The 16,697-nt window shown below is 39.9% G+C and overlaps 1 protein-coding gene across 1 annotated transcript in view; it reads right to left on the reverse strand.

The window, feature by feature from the left end:
• The window catches only part of Trpm6 (transient receptor potential cation channel subfamily M member 6), a 178,923-nt gene that overhangs the window by 7,643 nt on the left and 154,583 nt on the right, over positions 1-16,697 (reverse strand). Inside the window, exons 31-37 of the mRNA XM_021151275.3 lie at positions 14,237-14,262; positions 12,509-12,559; positions 10,739-10,804; positions 8,499-8,785; positions 7,784-7,866; positions 6,871-7,076; positions 732-783 (exon numbers count right to left, since the gene is read on the reverse strand). Of these exons, the coding sequence (XP_021006934.1) occupies positions 732-783; positions 6,871-7,076; positions 7,784-7,866; positions 8,499-8,785; positions 10,739-10,804; positions 12,509-12,559; positions 14,237-14,262 (771 nt within the window). The remainder of the gene's footprint in view (positions 1-731; positions 784-6,870; positions 7,077-7,783; positions 7,867-8,498; positions 8,786-10,738; positions 10,805-12,508; positions 12,560-14,236; positions 14,263-16,697) is intronic.

Here is a 16,697-nt window from a genome sequence, read left to right on the forward strand (position 1 = left end):
AAGAGGAAGCCAAACACACACCTTTCCCCTGCGGTTTAGGTTTAGACCAGCAGAAAACTCAAGAGTCGGATTTGCAACCAAAATCTGGAGACTGCACTGACCCTTTAGCCTCCCCTTAGGCTTCCTAACCCAGCTCTAGAATCAAACTTTAGTTCATTTTCATGCCTTCTCTTTACTCATTTCCTAATTGAAGTGGCTTAGAGAATCTTGTTTGAAATATAAAAGCCTTTATTTCAGTCTAAAAATCTTGTTTTATTGCGATGTGCAGTAACTGTTGGAAAACTTTTCTGGAATATCAAAGGCACATATGTGTTTAAATTCTTCCAAGAAACTAAGACAGACCTCTACTCAAAATGTCCTGCTCTCCCAAAGGAACTAGGGTTCAAGTTCCAACACCCACATGGCGCTCACAACTGTCTTTAACACCAGTTCCAGGGGATCCGGCGCCCTCTCCTGGCTTCTATGGAAACCAGGCACTCAAACACAATTCTTAAAAATGCATTAGGGCAAAACACCCATAGATATGAAAATAAATCTGGCTTTTTTTTAAAAGTTTTTAAAAAAAAAAAAAGAACCATTAAGCATTATGTAATCTATGCAAGTAACAAAACATTACATGATACACATTGATACATATAATCTGTATATTGTATGCGACAATTAAAAATAATGTTTGAAACAAGAATAAATTGAAGCCACTCTTCTAAATTATAACACATAAATCAACTCACTGTTTGTCTTCCGGCTTTATAACAGACGGATCTGTCAAATTTTCTCCAACACCTCAAAAGAAGAAACAAAATTCGTTTAGCAAATAAGGGTTCATTTTCTTAGTACGGTAGAAAAATAATAACCAAATTCTGTTTTCTTTCCTGTTTTTCTTTTTTCTTTTCTTTTCTTTTCTTTTCTTTCTTTCTTTTTTTTTTTTTCTGAAGGTTATACTCAAGCCAGATGTAGTGACTCACTCCCAGAACTTGGGTGGCTAAGGCAGGAGAATTGTCATCAGTTCAAGGCCAGTCTGAACTATATTGTGAATTCTGGGCCAGTTGGATCTACACTGAGACCATGTCTCATTCACTCCACAGTAAGGACGTTAAATACAATGCTCATTAAAGGGACTAGGGAAGCTGTTCAGGAAAGTTATTGGATGCAGTGTCTCCTGACACAGCCCCCTCTGAACTAATAAACACCTGGCCACAAATTAGTGTTTTAGTGATGTCATAAGACCCGCTGATAGTGTCATCTATCAGTAGATCTATGTATCTGCCATTCATTTTATCAGTTGTATGCACTAAGGCATCTAGTTTTACTTTCTTTAATTCTCATGAAAGAAAAATATTATCCTCATATCCTCAATTTACATCTTATCCTCATTTACATCAATGAGTACATTGATGTTCAAAGAGGTTGAGAAGCTTGCCGAAGATTGCTTATCCCAGAAGTGGCCATAACAGGATTAAAGCTAGGGCAATGCTGTGTTCCTCCCTCTAGTTCATGGTCTCCTTAGATGGCCTCCATCGGTGCTTAGCAAGGTCGAGATCCTGGCAAGTTTTGCAGGTACAGCCTCTATGCATCAAAGAGGCACATCAAACGCTGTATCTATATATAGCACTTATAAACAGTAGAATAAAACGACACCAAATTCTTGATGTGAGAGCTGACTCCACCTGGGTGTTCAGTTGTGAAGATTCTTTGAGGTGTAGGCTTATGCTCTGTGTGGGATGTATCTTCAATAAAGTTTAGTTTTTAAAGGAAAAGAGCAAAGCATACAGAGATAACATGGGTGCAGTTTAAGGCTGAACTTAATCAGAACTAGGTTCAACAGTCAGAGTCAGCCTCTGTTACAGCTCAAGTGTGGTGAGGGGCTCGTTTCTAACAGTGATGATGGTTTAGGGACACCAATGAGACAACTAGGTATATGCAACAACTTCTGAGACCATTCCCTAACCAGGCCTTTTGTTCTCTGCTTGAAAGACACTAGCTTTTTAGGGTGAGTATTCAAAAGTCATATGAATGGTAGACTATTGTATGTATGGCTACTTGTTGAGAAAGGTTCTTTTGTGTTAAAGTGGAAGGGGGGACTATCAAGACACCCCATCCCTAGACAAAGAACTACAGAAAACTAAGGACTACTGAGAGAATTAGTCTTCTCCAGGGATAAGCTTAAACATTGGTTACCTAATGCCTAGTGGACATATGAGCAAAATTAAATAGACCCTGCATATTATATTTGTATGCTTGTGCATATATACATATATATGTGTGTGTGTATATATGTATGTATGTGTATATATATATATATATATATATATATTCAAAGAAAAAGTGACCATGATTTTGAAAGGGAATGGAGACAGAGATACACAGGCAAGGTTGGAGGAAGGGGCCAAGGAAACGATGGAGGGAGGAAAGGAACAGGAGGAAATAGTAGAATTATATTTTGATTAAAATAAAAATGATTAAGAAATAAATCTTTTTTAAAAGCAAAAAAAAAAAAACTTGTATTTTCTAAGCAGTATCTTTTAAACATTTCTGCTGTGGTCTCTCTCTGTTGGAACAGTACACCTTTCACAGGAAACTCTAATCCTTAGTAGCTTTTCTGTTAAGAAACTGATTTCCTTAGGGAAATACCTTGGAGTAGCCTGGAGCCTAGAGCAGGGGTACAGCAATTGCGGGGAAGGGATTGTTTCATGACTCTGTGAACCTGGTGACACTAAAGGGCCCTTCTCTAGGAATGTTTTGACACATATCACTTACATATATAACATATAAAGGACACCAATGATCCTGGAAAAGTTATCAACATATTTTTACCACTGTATTACAATATATGCACATGCTTCTTTATTACTACATTTGATAACAGGCTCTAACTTGGGTCTGCTACCCACTAGCATATCTAACAAGTGGTCATTACAAAGAATGTTTTTGAAATATATGCCTGCATCCCGAGGTGCTGTGTTAGTATCTGCAGTTCCTCTTGCATCACAGTTGCAAGAGATGACATCACAGATGTCACTGTGGGTCGTGGTCTAGATAATAATGGAAGATGGCGAATTACAGTTATGGGTTTGTGGCAATAAGATGGAACTTAGTTTCTCATCAATGTTTATAGACTCTCTGAACCTACTCTTTAGCAAGCCCTAGCCTGGCAACTTTTCACACTGCGTTTGAATAGTATAAGAAAAAGTTGGGCCGATACACAAACACAAGAGAAGTGTGAAAATCAGACCTTGCTGAGCCCTTGCATTTTCAAAGCCATGGGTAGGAGCTCTTTGTGCTTTTTCTTGTCCCATAGACAAGAAGGAGCAGCTGAGAGAGCCCCTGCTTTCCTACAACCATGGAGTGAATAAACTGAATAACAGGCAGAAGTGTATCCCAGCACCAGGCCGACAGCTGCACAGCCTTTAGCGTTTTAATTAAGCACAGGCTGAACTCAAAGCCTGGAGCTTATGACAGTGATTAAAGTTTTAGGCCCATGTCTAAGTAAAGTGTAAATTTAAGTCAGGACTAGGTACAGTGGCTGAAGACACATTATTATTTCAAAAAGATGAAAATATTTGTAGGATTCCAAAAAAAAAAAAAAAGGTATCTGTCTAAATCTCATTAGAGAACATTTATATCTTGTGGCTTCTTTAGAGATGTAGAAATCACAGAGGACAGAGGCTCCACCCCAAGCTGTACCATATTCTGGCTGTGAGGCCTGGTACTGTCCTTAATCTCCTTGAAGCCCAGTTTTGTCATCTAAAAGGACCTTAACAGAGAGGGCTACTGGGAGCATTCCGTGCGCTGTATCTGACTCGTAAGAAGCTTTAAATGTCGGCTGTTATTCTCATTTTCTTTACTCTATCTAGAACCTCTCATGAAGTGACATATTATCTTATCACGGGTAAAACCTTGTTTCTATCTCATTTCCCAAAAGTGTGTTCCCTAACACATACAGAACACCTAACATAGAGTGTTTAACCCACTGACTTATGTTTATATGTTAAACCTTAACTCCTAACTACACGATTTGAGTTGTTCTATGGAAGAAAGTCTTTATGAGCTGTGGAGAAAGAGAGAAGCCCCATGGACAATCAGTTCAGTGTCCTCTACATTCACTTAGGGTAATTAACCCACCACACAAGAGCCACCCAACCCAGTCCATCTTACCTCAGTCTCTCCTGATATTTGGAAAATACAGAACAAGTAAGATAATTTGATATCTAATTACTCTATTTACTGATGACCTCTTTTTAGCAAAACCCAGAGAAAGCCCAGAAACTTTTATAGAACCTTATCTAACTTGGCAAGGCCAATGTCCTTGTACTCCATCTATACAAACAAGGTATCTCTTTGTAGCAACAGCGTTCATGATTACGTGGGTGCCTTTTCTAGAAATTGCTTTATCAAATAAAAAAAAATAATACTGTATCCCCAAAAATCCATTGAAAAGTAGAATAAGGGAAAAAAATCAAACCCTAACCAAATTCTCTAATTTGAAATACAATTGTTTTTAATTTCCACTGCTGGGAATTAACTGTGGGACTTCAAGTGTAATAATGATGATTCAGGCCCTCCTATGTAAAATTGTTAGGCAGGAAACTTCATTATAATTATAAATAATGGGAAATTGGTCACACCTCTCCTCAGAGTTCAGCTTTCTGGCCTGTTATGGCCATTTCCGGGTTAACAAGTAGCACTTCTCTTGGAAGAGTGGAACAAGAGAAGGGGAAACGGAAAAAAAAAAATCAACTGCCCATGTTCATCTTTCTTCTCCAAGAAGACATGCAGAGAACTCCGTAACGACTTATTAACAAAATGACTTAAAGGCATGAGATTATTTTTCCCATTTAGAAATGAGAGAAGTTGGTCCTCAGGGCACACAGCTAGCTCACAATGGATCCTGGCAGAGTAGTCAACTCTCCCAAATTAGAAATACTAGTAAACAAAAGGCAATAGAAAAGGGAACAAAAATTTTTAAAAAAATTTCCTTTCGAACCTTGATAAGATTCAGCCAGCAATAGCATTACAGCTTTATAATCACTGACATAGACTTATGTTTGTCCAGGAATTCAGCTCAACAATTATCTAGTTGCCTAATAAGTTCCATGAGTTTCATGACACCTATTCTGTGTGCTCTGTGATGTCTCCTCATTTCTTCTTTAAAGGTCAATGTTTTGACATAGTTGACATGCAGTGGCCTCTTTCAGCAATTCACACAATGACTCAAGAAAACAATAAAGTTAATTCCCTCGCCCTGACGCCGCAGACTATAATCTCAGCATTTGTTCTGTTTAATGTCACTTTGGATTACTAAGAGACATCAAAATCCCCGAACATAAACATCATTAAACTAAACCCTATTCAAGTTGAAATACAAAACACACTAAAGAGTCATCATTAATTCCTTCAAGTTTCTCTTTGCTTGTTTGCAGTTGTTGTTTCTGCTTTTGCTGTTTAAACAACCCCACCCAAAACTCAAAGCAAAAACATAAACAGTGGAACACATATGAAAACAATAAGCATCTCTCCAACCAGAGCTACAAAACAGATGCCTTTAGCATCCCCACTCTGGGCATATATTCATCAAGTGCTTGCTGGTATAAAAAGATGAATTTTTTTGTACATGTTAATTCAGTTTATATTTCTTCCAGAAAAAAAATGCATTTGAGGTTTAGAAATATAATCCAGTCTTGAGAACACCAGAAATATAAAAAGGCAGACATACTTAGTAATGTGTGCAGCATTTTATGTGTAGATAGATCAGTGAACATGTGATCCAAATTTCAAACTGAATTTGCATATTCCCAGACATTGATCCTGATGCCCCAGGAATGTTAATCTCAACATTCCTCAGGCCTCCAAACCCATTTTTGCCAAGAACTGGAATGTGAAGAAAATCAGAAAAGAAGAGAAAAGAAGAGAAGAAGAGGGGAGGGGAGGGGAGGGGAGGGGAGGGGAGGGGAGGGGAGGGGAGGGGAGGGGAGGGGAGGACAGGAGAAAGTTCAGGTTGTTTAAATGCACCCCACGATGGTTATTTCCTTTCAGAATGACAGTCTCAAACACAATAGTACAAGGAGGAGAAAAGGATATATAGAGTCAGACCAGCTTAAGTCTATGTCCTGCTTCCTCTTTAAGAGCTGTGTAACCTGAGGCAAATTATTTATACTTTCTGGTCCTAAATTGTCAATAATATATGCTTCGAGGTGCTGCTTCTGGGACTAAATGAGGTCATTTTTATGACAACTTCTGGGCCAAGTCCTTTATTTGACCCCAAAGCTCCAGTCCATGAGCCCAAAAACTAAACTTCAGCCATAACACACATTCTGTGTCCTCCTTACAAGGAAAGTCTGCTGGAGACACTCTGATGTTCTGTGGAATTAGACATCCAGCAGGAGGTGGGGATAGTGGGAAATTCTCTGATCAAAGACTTCCATTAAATAAGAGTGCACTGCAGCCCTTTTTTGGAGCCAAGGACTTCCCTGAACTGTCATATCAAGGGATATATCAAAGAAGGCAAGCTAAATTATAAATTACCAAGGCAATAAACTCCATATAATAAAAAGTATCCAGAATTTAAACTTCCCCATGTATGTGAATACAAATCTAAATTTTCTGGTAAGCATAAGGCAAGGCAAAGGGTAACACCAAAACAAAGTACAAAAGTCATTACCCATTGAGTTCAATGTTTAAGATCTAAACACGACTCTGTGCCTACATTTTCCCCTCAAAGAAGAAAACAGCAAACTGGATACTCATGGTCATCAGTATGCAACATCTCTGAACTAAACACCTATATCTCTCTACCAAGCTGGTAGAACACCTTCATATGTCCATCCTAGTTCTTGTAAGATTTCTGGAAACTCTACATTTTCAATTAATTACCTTGCAAATCTAAAACCAACAGCTCTCCCCGGGTATATTCATAGGTCCAGTGAGAGAAAGCCAACATCAGTTCTTCCAGGGTGTTGGTGGGGGCTATTTCATCACCATTGTTGTTGTTGTATTTCCGGAACTCCCCTGTCATGTACTTCTCAATGGTTAACCATTGGTTGGCTGAATGGCAGTAGACCAAGGAAACCTCAAGAAACCTGTGAGGAACAAAAGAAGCCAGTGATGCCCCAACTCACACACAATATAGCAAGCATGGCAGCTACCCTACAGAGCACTCAGCTGCACAAATCACCAAACCTTGGCCTTTCTGGGAGGTTTGTTCCCATGCTTACTTGCCTCCCTTTTCTTTGAGAAAACTTTCCAAGGTTTTTATGAGTACCGAGTCCAATTTTTCTTGCCAGGCTCTATAAAATTTCTTGTAAAACAGGGGGAAAAGGCTTTATTCTAATTCCTCCACACCGAATTATGATCTGCCTTGATAAGTGAATACAAGCATATCAAGACACCCCAGGGAAAATCGTGAGCGTTCGTGATTGCAAACTTCCTAATTTGTTTAGGATGCTAGGGAAGCAACTAAGCTTTAAATAGACATGATTTGGGGCCACAATACCCCTGGGCATTAGCAACTGCACCCAGGATCTGCCTGTCTCACCTAATTGAAATGTTGATCATCAATCTGTCTGAACTTTTTTCCACTCACATAAGTTTAGGAACTTAAGCCAAGGTATGTCTGGAACATCTAATTATCTTTATACCAGTCTGTACAACTTTGGAAGGAAGAACCCCGAAAAGCACCATTGGAGAACTTCCCCGTGGGTCTGGTATTTCTGAAGTCTAATGGGCTGAGAAGAGGTTAATAGGAATTCTTCGTATAATGAAGAGCCACAGTGCCAGGTTTACTCACCTTGGTGTATAGGGAATGGTTTGTGGTTTTACTTGGTTAAAGGTATAGATGAGTTTTTGGGCAGCTCTTTGCTGTTGAATTTCCTTGAGAGAGAGAGAGAGAGAGAGAGAGAGAGAGAGAGAGAGAGAGAGAGTTATTTAAAATATATATACCAAATGCATATGTGATCAATGTCAGTTACTCGTAATAATTCTAGGAAAAGACATGAGTTTGGGACAGTATCAGAGGACATGGGAGAGGTTGGAGAGGGAGACAGAAGTGGCAATGTTGTAAATACAGCATTTATTAAATTCCCAAAAATTTTTAAATAATTGTTCACTAACATACATAGTCTTACTTATAAAAGATCTTTATATCAGTCTGTATAACTATGGAAGGAAGAACCTGAAAAGCACCATTGGCGAACTTCCCCATGGGTCTGGTATTTCTAATGTCTAATGGACTGAGAAGAGATTAATAGGAATTCTTCTTATAATGAAGAGCCACAGTGCCAGGTTCCTAGACTGCCTGACATTTAATATTATTTACCTTCTACCACTCTACCTACAAAGCAAATGTCCTTTACAACAAAAATAATAAAAAAAAACTACCACCTTCAAAAACTAAAAGACTTTTTCAGTTGAGGAAAAACCATCTTAGATAAAGATGTAGCCAAAGACCTCTGTGTTGTTAGTTTCTCCTTTCTGGGATCTGAGTATCTAAGGTCCCGGCTTACCCTAAGGCAAAGATGAAGCACAGTGCTCTCCTGGAAGATTTTATACCACGTCTGCACGACCTCGGGGAGAAAAGACTTCACAATGAAAACCTGCCCAGGCTTGAGAACATCATCCTCGGACCAGGTGCTGATAACTCGCATGGCTTTGCGGAGACCCCCATCCATTTCCTCTTGTGACAGCACCTGAATCATGGCAGCTCTGCCATGCTGGGACCAAGAGGACATGCTCTTATCAAGGGTCAGAGGAGAACTTTCTTCAAGCTTGTAGATGGTCACTTCCTCTCCTGCTGCAATAAGAAGTGAAAGCCAGTTAAATAAAATACGGGGTCTGGAGTGTCGTTGGCGCCCTGAAGATCAACTCAGAATCTGTTCATCTATCTCTGTCATCAGAGGAGAGTACAGCTAGCAGGAGCTAGAGCAGAGTCAAGGTACAAATTGGCCTGACTTGCCCTCCAGTGAAGGTGGGGAGGGTAAGGAGGAATAAACCATCAAATAGCCTAGAAGAATTAAGTTGTACTTACTATAAACTAACTAGTTATCGGTATTAAAAGCAGTACAAATATGTCAGCATTGTTAGACTTTTTATTGGAGACATGATTTGCTTTATAATTAAGGCTAACCTAGCTAGCAAACATTACATACCACAGACTAGCTCCAAATTTTTGGTCCTTTTGCCCTACCTCCTGAGTGGTGAGATTATAGGCATGTAATAATGACACCCTGGCTTGAGACAAATATATCTATGGAAACAATTTAAACTGTAGTTATTCATTACTAACCCCCTAAGGAGCAAGCAGTTTTACAACTATCCTTCATATCATATACACATATCTATATGTTTACCCATGCTTTTATACATAAACAACATGATGGATGTTGTTTTCTGGGTGTGGTTTTGCTTGTTTCTCCTGCTCTGCAAAGGGTAATTTTACTTCACCAGTAATGCATGTTTTTACCCAGTGGAAGTCACTCCATTGCAAGGTCATACCCTGAGCTCTTGAGCTTGTCAGCAAGCTACTGAAACCCTCCATTTCCTCCTCAGCAAGAATGAATGATAACATTTGTTTCCGTGGTTTGCTGTACAGACTACATACGTCATCAGGCTTAGAGCAAGCTAGGACCTCAAGAACAGACTTAGCCCCACTTAAAAATACTGAATCCATAAAACACTACTCTCACTTTAAGCTTATAGAACAGAAAGGGCTCACCCCTGGGCTTGGACCTCACCAATACAGTATTATTGCTGCGTAAGAGGAGTAACAATCCACACAGAAGTTCTCTCTCGATTGTAGCCCATTGCTTATACCTTTTATACCTTCCTTATATCTTTACTTCAGATATCCCCTATGTCATTATTATTGTTTGCCTTCTTGTTTGTTTTCTGTGAACCCCATATTAAGTTACCAAATCTATTCTCTCAACCTCATATCTAGTTCCTTATCAATTCTGGAGAGTGTGTGGTATATTCTCAAATGTTTATTCTTGATGCTCAGAGTAAACGCCACTGAAGAGCTCTTTGGAGTCCTAATTCCTTTAGGACTTTAGAGAAGAGCTATTGATTTGCAAAATGAACCATGGAGCCAAGAGGAAGAAGGAAGCATCTGCATAAACAATCAGTAGCCAACCTGGTCTTTCCCCCATTGAAACAGTGAGAGGAGACTGAGGAGGGAAAGCAGTGTAGGGACCTTTGTTACACTGTCAACTGTGCTTCATCCTGCTAGGCAGAAAACCCCGGGTACCCTTGGCTAACGCGAACTCGCTTCTCTTTACTTCTCCAGCTTTTAAAAACTACATTTGCAGTCTGAAGAAAGAGCAATCCACGTATGTGAAACAAAACAAACAAATATAAAACAACAAACAAAGGACTTCTCTTCCCATGCCTGTCAGCTTTCAGCATACTGACATGCCGTGCTTTCTTCTGTGTTCATTATATAAGGTTGGTTTGTTCTTTTCTTCCCTATGCATGTGTCCAGCCTCAAATCACTGAATGCCAGGTGCAGGATCACGCTTGCTTCCCAACCGCTGACCCATGGAGGTCCCAGCCCCACAGGCTCAGCTTCTGACCCTAAATGCTGCCCACAGTAGTTAACAATCTCTACTTTGGGAAGTGAATCTCCTTAATCTACAACGTGGACAAAATAAAATTTGTGAGTCAAACGAGGCACATGGTGTCTTTTCTGTTGCACGTCGACATTCAGTCTACCCTTGCCTAGCCTCAAGAAGAGGGAGATGTTACTCACTGAACAGCTGGATTGGTGTAAACGGTATGGTCTGAGACAGTCTCATTAAATTATTCCTTTCAATGGCTGCAAACAAAAACACATTGACTACTTTAGGACTGTATCAACAATTAAACCTACAGAAAGCCACACACACAAGAATACACATGAATTCCAGAATATTTCACTTCAAGCATCCTTTATTTTTTTCCCACTAGCAAAAACTATTATAAATAATAGTTTTAAATATAAAATACACCTTAAACCAGAAGGATATCTTAGTCTTAGAAAACTTTTATATGAGGTTATATAACATGGTCTATGAAGGGGCTATCTCCTCTCTCCCAATAACAAATGAGACACTAATTCAAATCATGTATGATTCTTTCTTATAAATGGATTTTAATCTATGTCCCACATTCTCTAGTTTCCTTTTTCCAAAGCAAGCTCAGTGCACAGTGGTCTGTGGGGACATCTACTGTTGGTTTTGTGGAGTTTGCCTTCTTTTACCAGAGAGGGTGGAACACTAATTTTAATTAGAAGCGAGTGATCTGCATTTTCCTGCCAAGAGGCATAGCCTAACAGATCAGAGTCTGTGCGAGTTACAGTATTCCTCGCTAGAGACTCTCTACAGCTGGCAGTTAGAGTCAAAATAATAGATTACTGCTGAGCTAGAGGAGTCAGTCATAGGAGCCTAGAATGCGGAGGCAGGAATCCACAGATCCATTATTCACCACAGAGGAGAATTCCGAATAAGACAGTTTATTATGGGACCCTAAACAAATGACCTTCATATAATAAGACCAGTAATTACAGTGCTGGCAAGGTCTTGTTCACACTGAGTGTTAAACTCAGTAAAAGCCCTGTCCTTGTATTATCTCACCCACTGAGAGCTATGACCCCGGAGGAACCACAGCGTGGCATAAGTCCAGCTGGTCTAAGTTAGTGTGCATCTCAAAATATTTGCCTCTTAATTCTCAACTAGCCCTTTGGCAGACTGTCCCTCAGAAAGAGCAAGGGCACTCATTCCCACTCTGAAAGAAAGACAACTGAAGGGCTATGAAGCATTGCCTCATGACAGAGTCGAGATCCTTGGCATCTCTGCTGAATGGCATCTTTGCAAGGCACATTTGTTGGCCTTATTCTGTGGGGGGTGGCCTCTATTCAGTGGTTATGTTCACTGAGGGATCTGGAGGGTACAACCCTACCTTTAAGAAGGACTTTCAAGTCTGCCCTTTCCCAATTCAAAATATTGGGATCAGGCTGGGGTTTAGCTCAGTGGTAGACCACTTTTCCAGCAAGGCTCTGAGTTTAAGCCCCTGAATGGCAATAAAAAAGGAACAATACAGCCGGGCAGTGGTGGCGCACGCCTTTAATCCCAGCACTTGGGAGGCAGAGGCAGGTGGATTTCTGAGTTCGAGGCCAGCCTGATCTACAGAGTGAGTTCCAGTACAGCCAGGGCTACACAGAGAAACCCTGTCTCGAAAAATCCAAAAAAAAAAAAAAAAGGAACAATACAAAAAAAGATGTTCAAAACACTAAAATATCTGGCTTTTGGCTAGCACTGAGCTTGCAAGGAAATTTTAGACACCAAGGGCATCTTCTTCCAAAATGTGAATTTTCTTAAATCCCAACAACTTGTTTTTCTGAGTCTAATTCAGCCATTCGAGTAAATAATTTTCTGAATTGAAGCAGTATTGACAATGTGGAGTTGATGGACGCTTATGTTTACAAGTGTAGAATCCCACACATTTAGCTCAGTTGACCCATCTGTGCACACACACTTCCTACCTGAATAATGGTGGTGAGGCTCTTGAGGGTTTTTTAAGGAGGCTGAGATCTCTGCAATCATAGAAATGATTGGCATTTTAATTACTTGGCTAGAGATAAATACATGTTTATACACTGCCTTCAAAGTTACTATTAAACGGCTTAATCAGAATAGCTTCTCACTATTCAGAAGAGCTTGCCCAATATCCTTTAATGCATTATTGTGCTGCTTGCTATCCTGACAGCTTCCAATCATCGGCATAATATCTCCAAGCATATTTATATGGGGAATTGGAGAAAGACAGGTAATATTAGCCTCAAAGTATATTTCCTCTGAACCAATTACACCTCTGGGTTACAGCTGCCCATCATGACATCCCAGAAGCATGGTTCTCTGAGTTCCTTGCCAAGATGCACCTAACCATGCAAAGACAATATTAATGGCAAGTTATTAGCATACCACCTTACTGACCGAAACTAATGACAAAACATTACATATGTGCCAGATACATAGGAAGGGGTGGCCAGTATCACATCATGGGATTTGTTAAGCTGTACCAGGACCCTGTGTTGGAAATCCAACACCTCCAGTGTTAGCTCACTCTTTTCTATCTGTTCCATCCCTAAATCATAAGGCTCAGGAGAAATCCTTTGAAATGGTTTTGCTGTTCCATGAAAATCAAAATTAAAGTGGAGAAACTTCAGTCCCTGGGCAGCAACTGCTTTACACCTACAAGAATAAACAGCAGAGTGAGCCCAAGTTTAGGGAGCGCCCTGGCCCCTGATGCCAGATAAAGAATGGAGCAAGGATCCTTAAAGGTGGCATGCTGGGGACGTCAGTCAGCAGAAAAGACTTCCATTTCTGAATTCGGTCAGCAATGCAGGCTTTCAGCTCCCACTACGGGTCACACCAGGCATGAGCGTGAACAAGATACTGTGTTCACCCTTAGAAAAGTGCATACGGTGTACGAGAGAGAAACATCCACAATTGTAATTACAATAGTGTGTTAAGTATAAATGACGTAAAATCATTGAATACCAAGGCTGATGGATTGCCCTACTGTCACCTGGAAGATAGAAAGTCATGATTATCTGACAGTGACAAAGCTGAGTCAACGTCGCAGGATCTCCAAGACTTTAGTTGCATTTATTTAACATATTTTAACTGAGCACGGACTGAATATATGCCAGACAGCACTGTACTCTGTGGAAGAGAAAGGAAAAGATCACGCAGAGGGCTGTTGACTATAAGTGCAGACCCTAGTCAAGACTTTGGGCACAGAGTCTCTTTGAAACCATACAGGAGAAAGCTTCTGTATGTGAGTGTGTGATGGCTTCTTATATGTGTGAACTATAACACTATCAATTGTTGTAGAGTCAAGATGAGTCCAGGGGCTCTGCTCTCATTCAGAGAAACACCATGGAAATTACAGTCAAAAGAGATTACTCAAAGAATTCAAAGCTGAGGGCAGAGCTCAATGGTAAAGTGCTTATCTAGAGTACACAAGGCCCTGGGTTCAATCCTCAATACCACAAAACCAAAACAAAACAGCACAAAAATGTAAAACCACACATCAGCCCTCATTTATCTGGGTGATCTCTATTTTTATACTGAATTTCTACTTTGTATGTATTCACAAAACAAAAGAGAATACAAAGTCAAGATCTATACAAGTCTTAACAGAACAAGGAACTCTACCACCAGTAAGATAAAAAATAAAAGATAAATGTTTAAATATAAAAACTTACTGTGAACTTCATTTGGGCTTCTTGTTCTGTTTGGGAAACAAATGAAATTATATAGAATGTGCTGTTTTAAGTCTTTCAATTATCAAAACACTGAAAAATAATCTGAAATGAAATAAAGAAGATGGATAGATAGATAGATAGATAGATAGATAGAGAGATAGAGAGATAGAGAGATAGAGAGATAGAGAGATAGAGAGATAGAGAGATAGAGAGATAGATATAGAGATAGATATCACATATGTGTATGGAAGTCTCTGCTCCATCTTACCCCTATTTTACTACTAGAAAAATTTGTGGCCACACAATTATTCTCATAGAAAAAAAATTAATGCCAGTAAGGCATGTAAACCACTTTTTATCTATGCCCCAAGCTAACTGAGAAATGGTGGTGTTAGTGGTTTTAATTAGCTGTGTGATCACACAACATACATAAGATTTAACCGTGTTTGTGTTGTTCGGGATCAATTAAACTAAAGGGTGCCTGAGCTATGCAAAGCAGATGCCTACAAATGAGTCTGAGAATGTTTCTGGACAAGACCACAAATCAGTTTCATTAGCCCACGTGGCCCCTAAATGTTCACTGGCTGAAATTAGCTCCCTTTAAATTGTTACTTGCCCTGCTCAAGTGCACAAGTGGCCACAGGCAAGTCTGAATAAATGCATTCAAAGAATATCTCTGGTATTTAGGGTCCTTGGGGAAGAAAGTACAATTACAATTATTGTTTAATTTCATGCTGCAATAACCCACCACTCTGCATGAGCACAAACTACTGAACCTATGAGAAAAGAAAGTCATATGTCCTATAGGTCTAGAAGCAGGCTTACATGAGGCTATGGTGGCAGTTCCCAAGAAAGGCAATGTCAGTGGAGCTGAGGACCATAGCATGGGGAGAGTTTCCTCTATTCCCATGGCCTTGTAGAAAACTAAACACACATACACACACACCAACACATTCACAGATACACACACATTCACGTATATACATATTCACATATATACACATTCACACACAACACTCATACACACTCAGAGTCTCCTTTTCTTTAAGATTTATTTATTTATTTATTTATTTATTTATTTATTTATTTATTTATTTATTTTATGTATGTGTGTATACTCTAGCTGTACAGATGGTTGTGAGCCTTCATGTAATTGCTGGGAACTGAATTTCTTAGGATCTCTGCTGGGTCCGGTGGGCCCAGCTTACTCCAGTGAACTCCACTTGCTCAGTTCCTGCTTGCTCCAGCCTCAAAGATTTATTTAATTATTATACATAAGTACACTGTAGCTGTCTTCAAACACTCCAGAAGTAGGTGTCAGATCTCGTTACTGATGGTTGTGAGCCACCATGTGGTTGCTGGGATTTGAACTCAGGACCTTCAGAGAAGCAGTCAGTGCTCTTAGCCACTGAGCCATCTCTCCAGCGCCACCACGCACTCTCATACACACACATTCATACACACACACACACACACACCAATACACTCACATGAACACACACACGCACACACACACACCACACCATCACACACACTTATACACACCAGCACACACACACACACACCACATATGCACAATGTGGAGTGGAAACGCCACCACAGCACAGTATCAAACACCTGCAGCGCCAGCTAATTGGGACACTGAAACACAGAAGGATCACTTAGCTCAGGAATTTAGGACCAACCCGGACAGTATAATGAGACGATGCTAAAAAAAAAAAAAAAAAGAAAAGAAAAGAAAGAAAGAAAGAAAGAAAGAAAGAAAAGAAATGAAAAGAAAAGAAAAGACCCTCATCTTTACTTGGTTGGGTTTCAAACTTAATTTTTCTGAATAAACAGAATTCAGGATTATACAGCCATATTCTCTCCTTCCCATCTTTTCTCCCTCTCTGTCTCAATCCTTGTCAGAGTTGATGGCTTGATCATTACAGTGTCACTGAAACCCGGGAAATGAAGATCAACCTCATTCTGTAATAGGAACACATGGAGAGCAGTGGCTTTTGAATTCAGTGAACGAGGCCTGGCGTGAGAGTTTGGTGGTAAAGAGCACATGCTGCTCTTGCACACGACTTAGATTCAATTCCAAGTATCCACCTGGCTGACCATAAGTGTCCTTAACTCCACATCCAGGGGATTCCTCGCCCTCTTCTGGCCTTCATGAATGTTGCACACACACATAGACATCCATAAGTGCATGCAAGTAAAACATTCACAGACATTAAGTAAAAGTAAATAAATCATTTCTAAACGTAGGGAATAAATTTAATGAGGTGATCTGGTTTTTAAGACAAGATGGCTGGTTCTATTCTGTAAACCACATTACCTATCTGAAAAGAGACAGTGATCAGCCTGTGAGGGGGGGGTTTTCATACTACAAAGGAATTGTTCACCTGCTGTAGAAGAGTGTGTGTGTGTGTGTGTGTGTGTGTGTGTGTGTGTGTGTGTGTGTGTATGTGTGTGT

The sequence above is a fragment of the Mus caroli genome, unplaced genomic scaffold (genome assembly GCF_978045245.1).
Source record: "Mus caroli unplaced genomic scaffold, Mus_caroli_1 scaffold_20, whole genome shotgun sequence".
NCBI classification, from domain to species: Eukaryota; Metazoa; Chordata; class Mammalia; order Rodentia; family Muridae; genus Mus; species Mus caroli.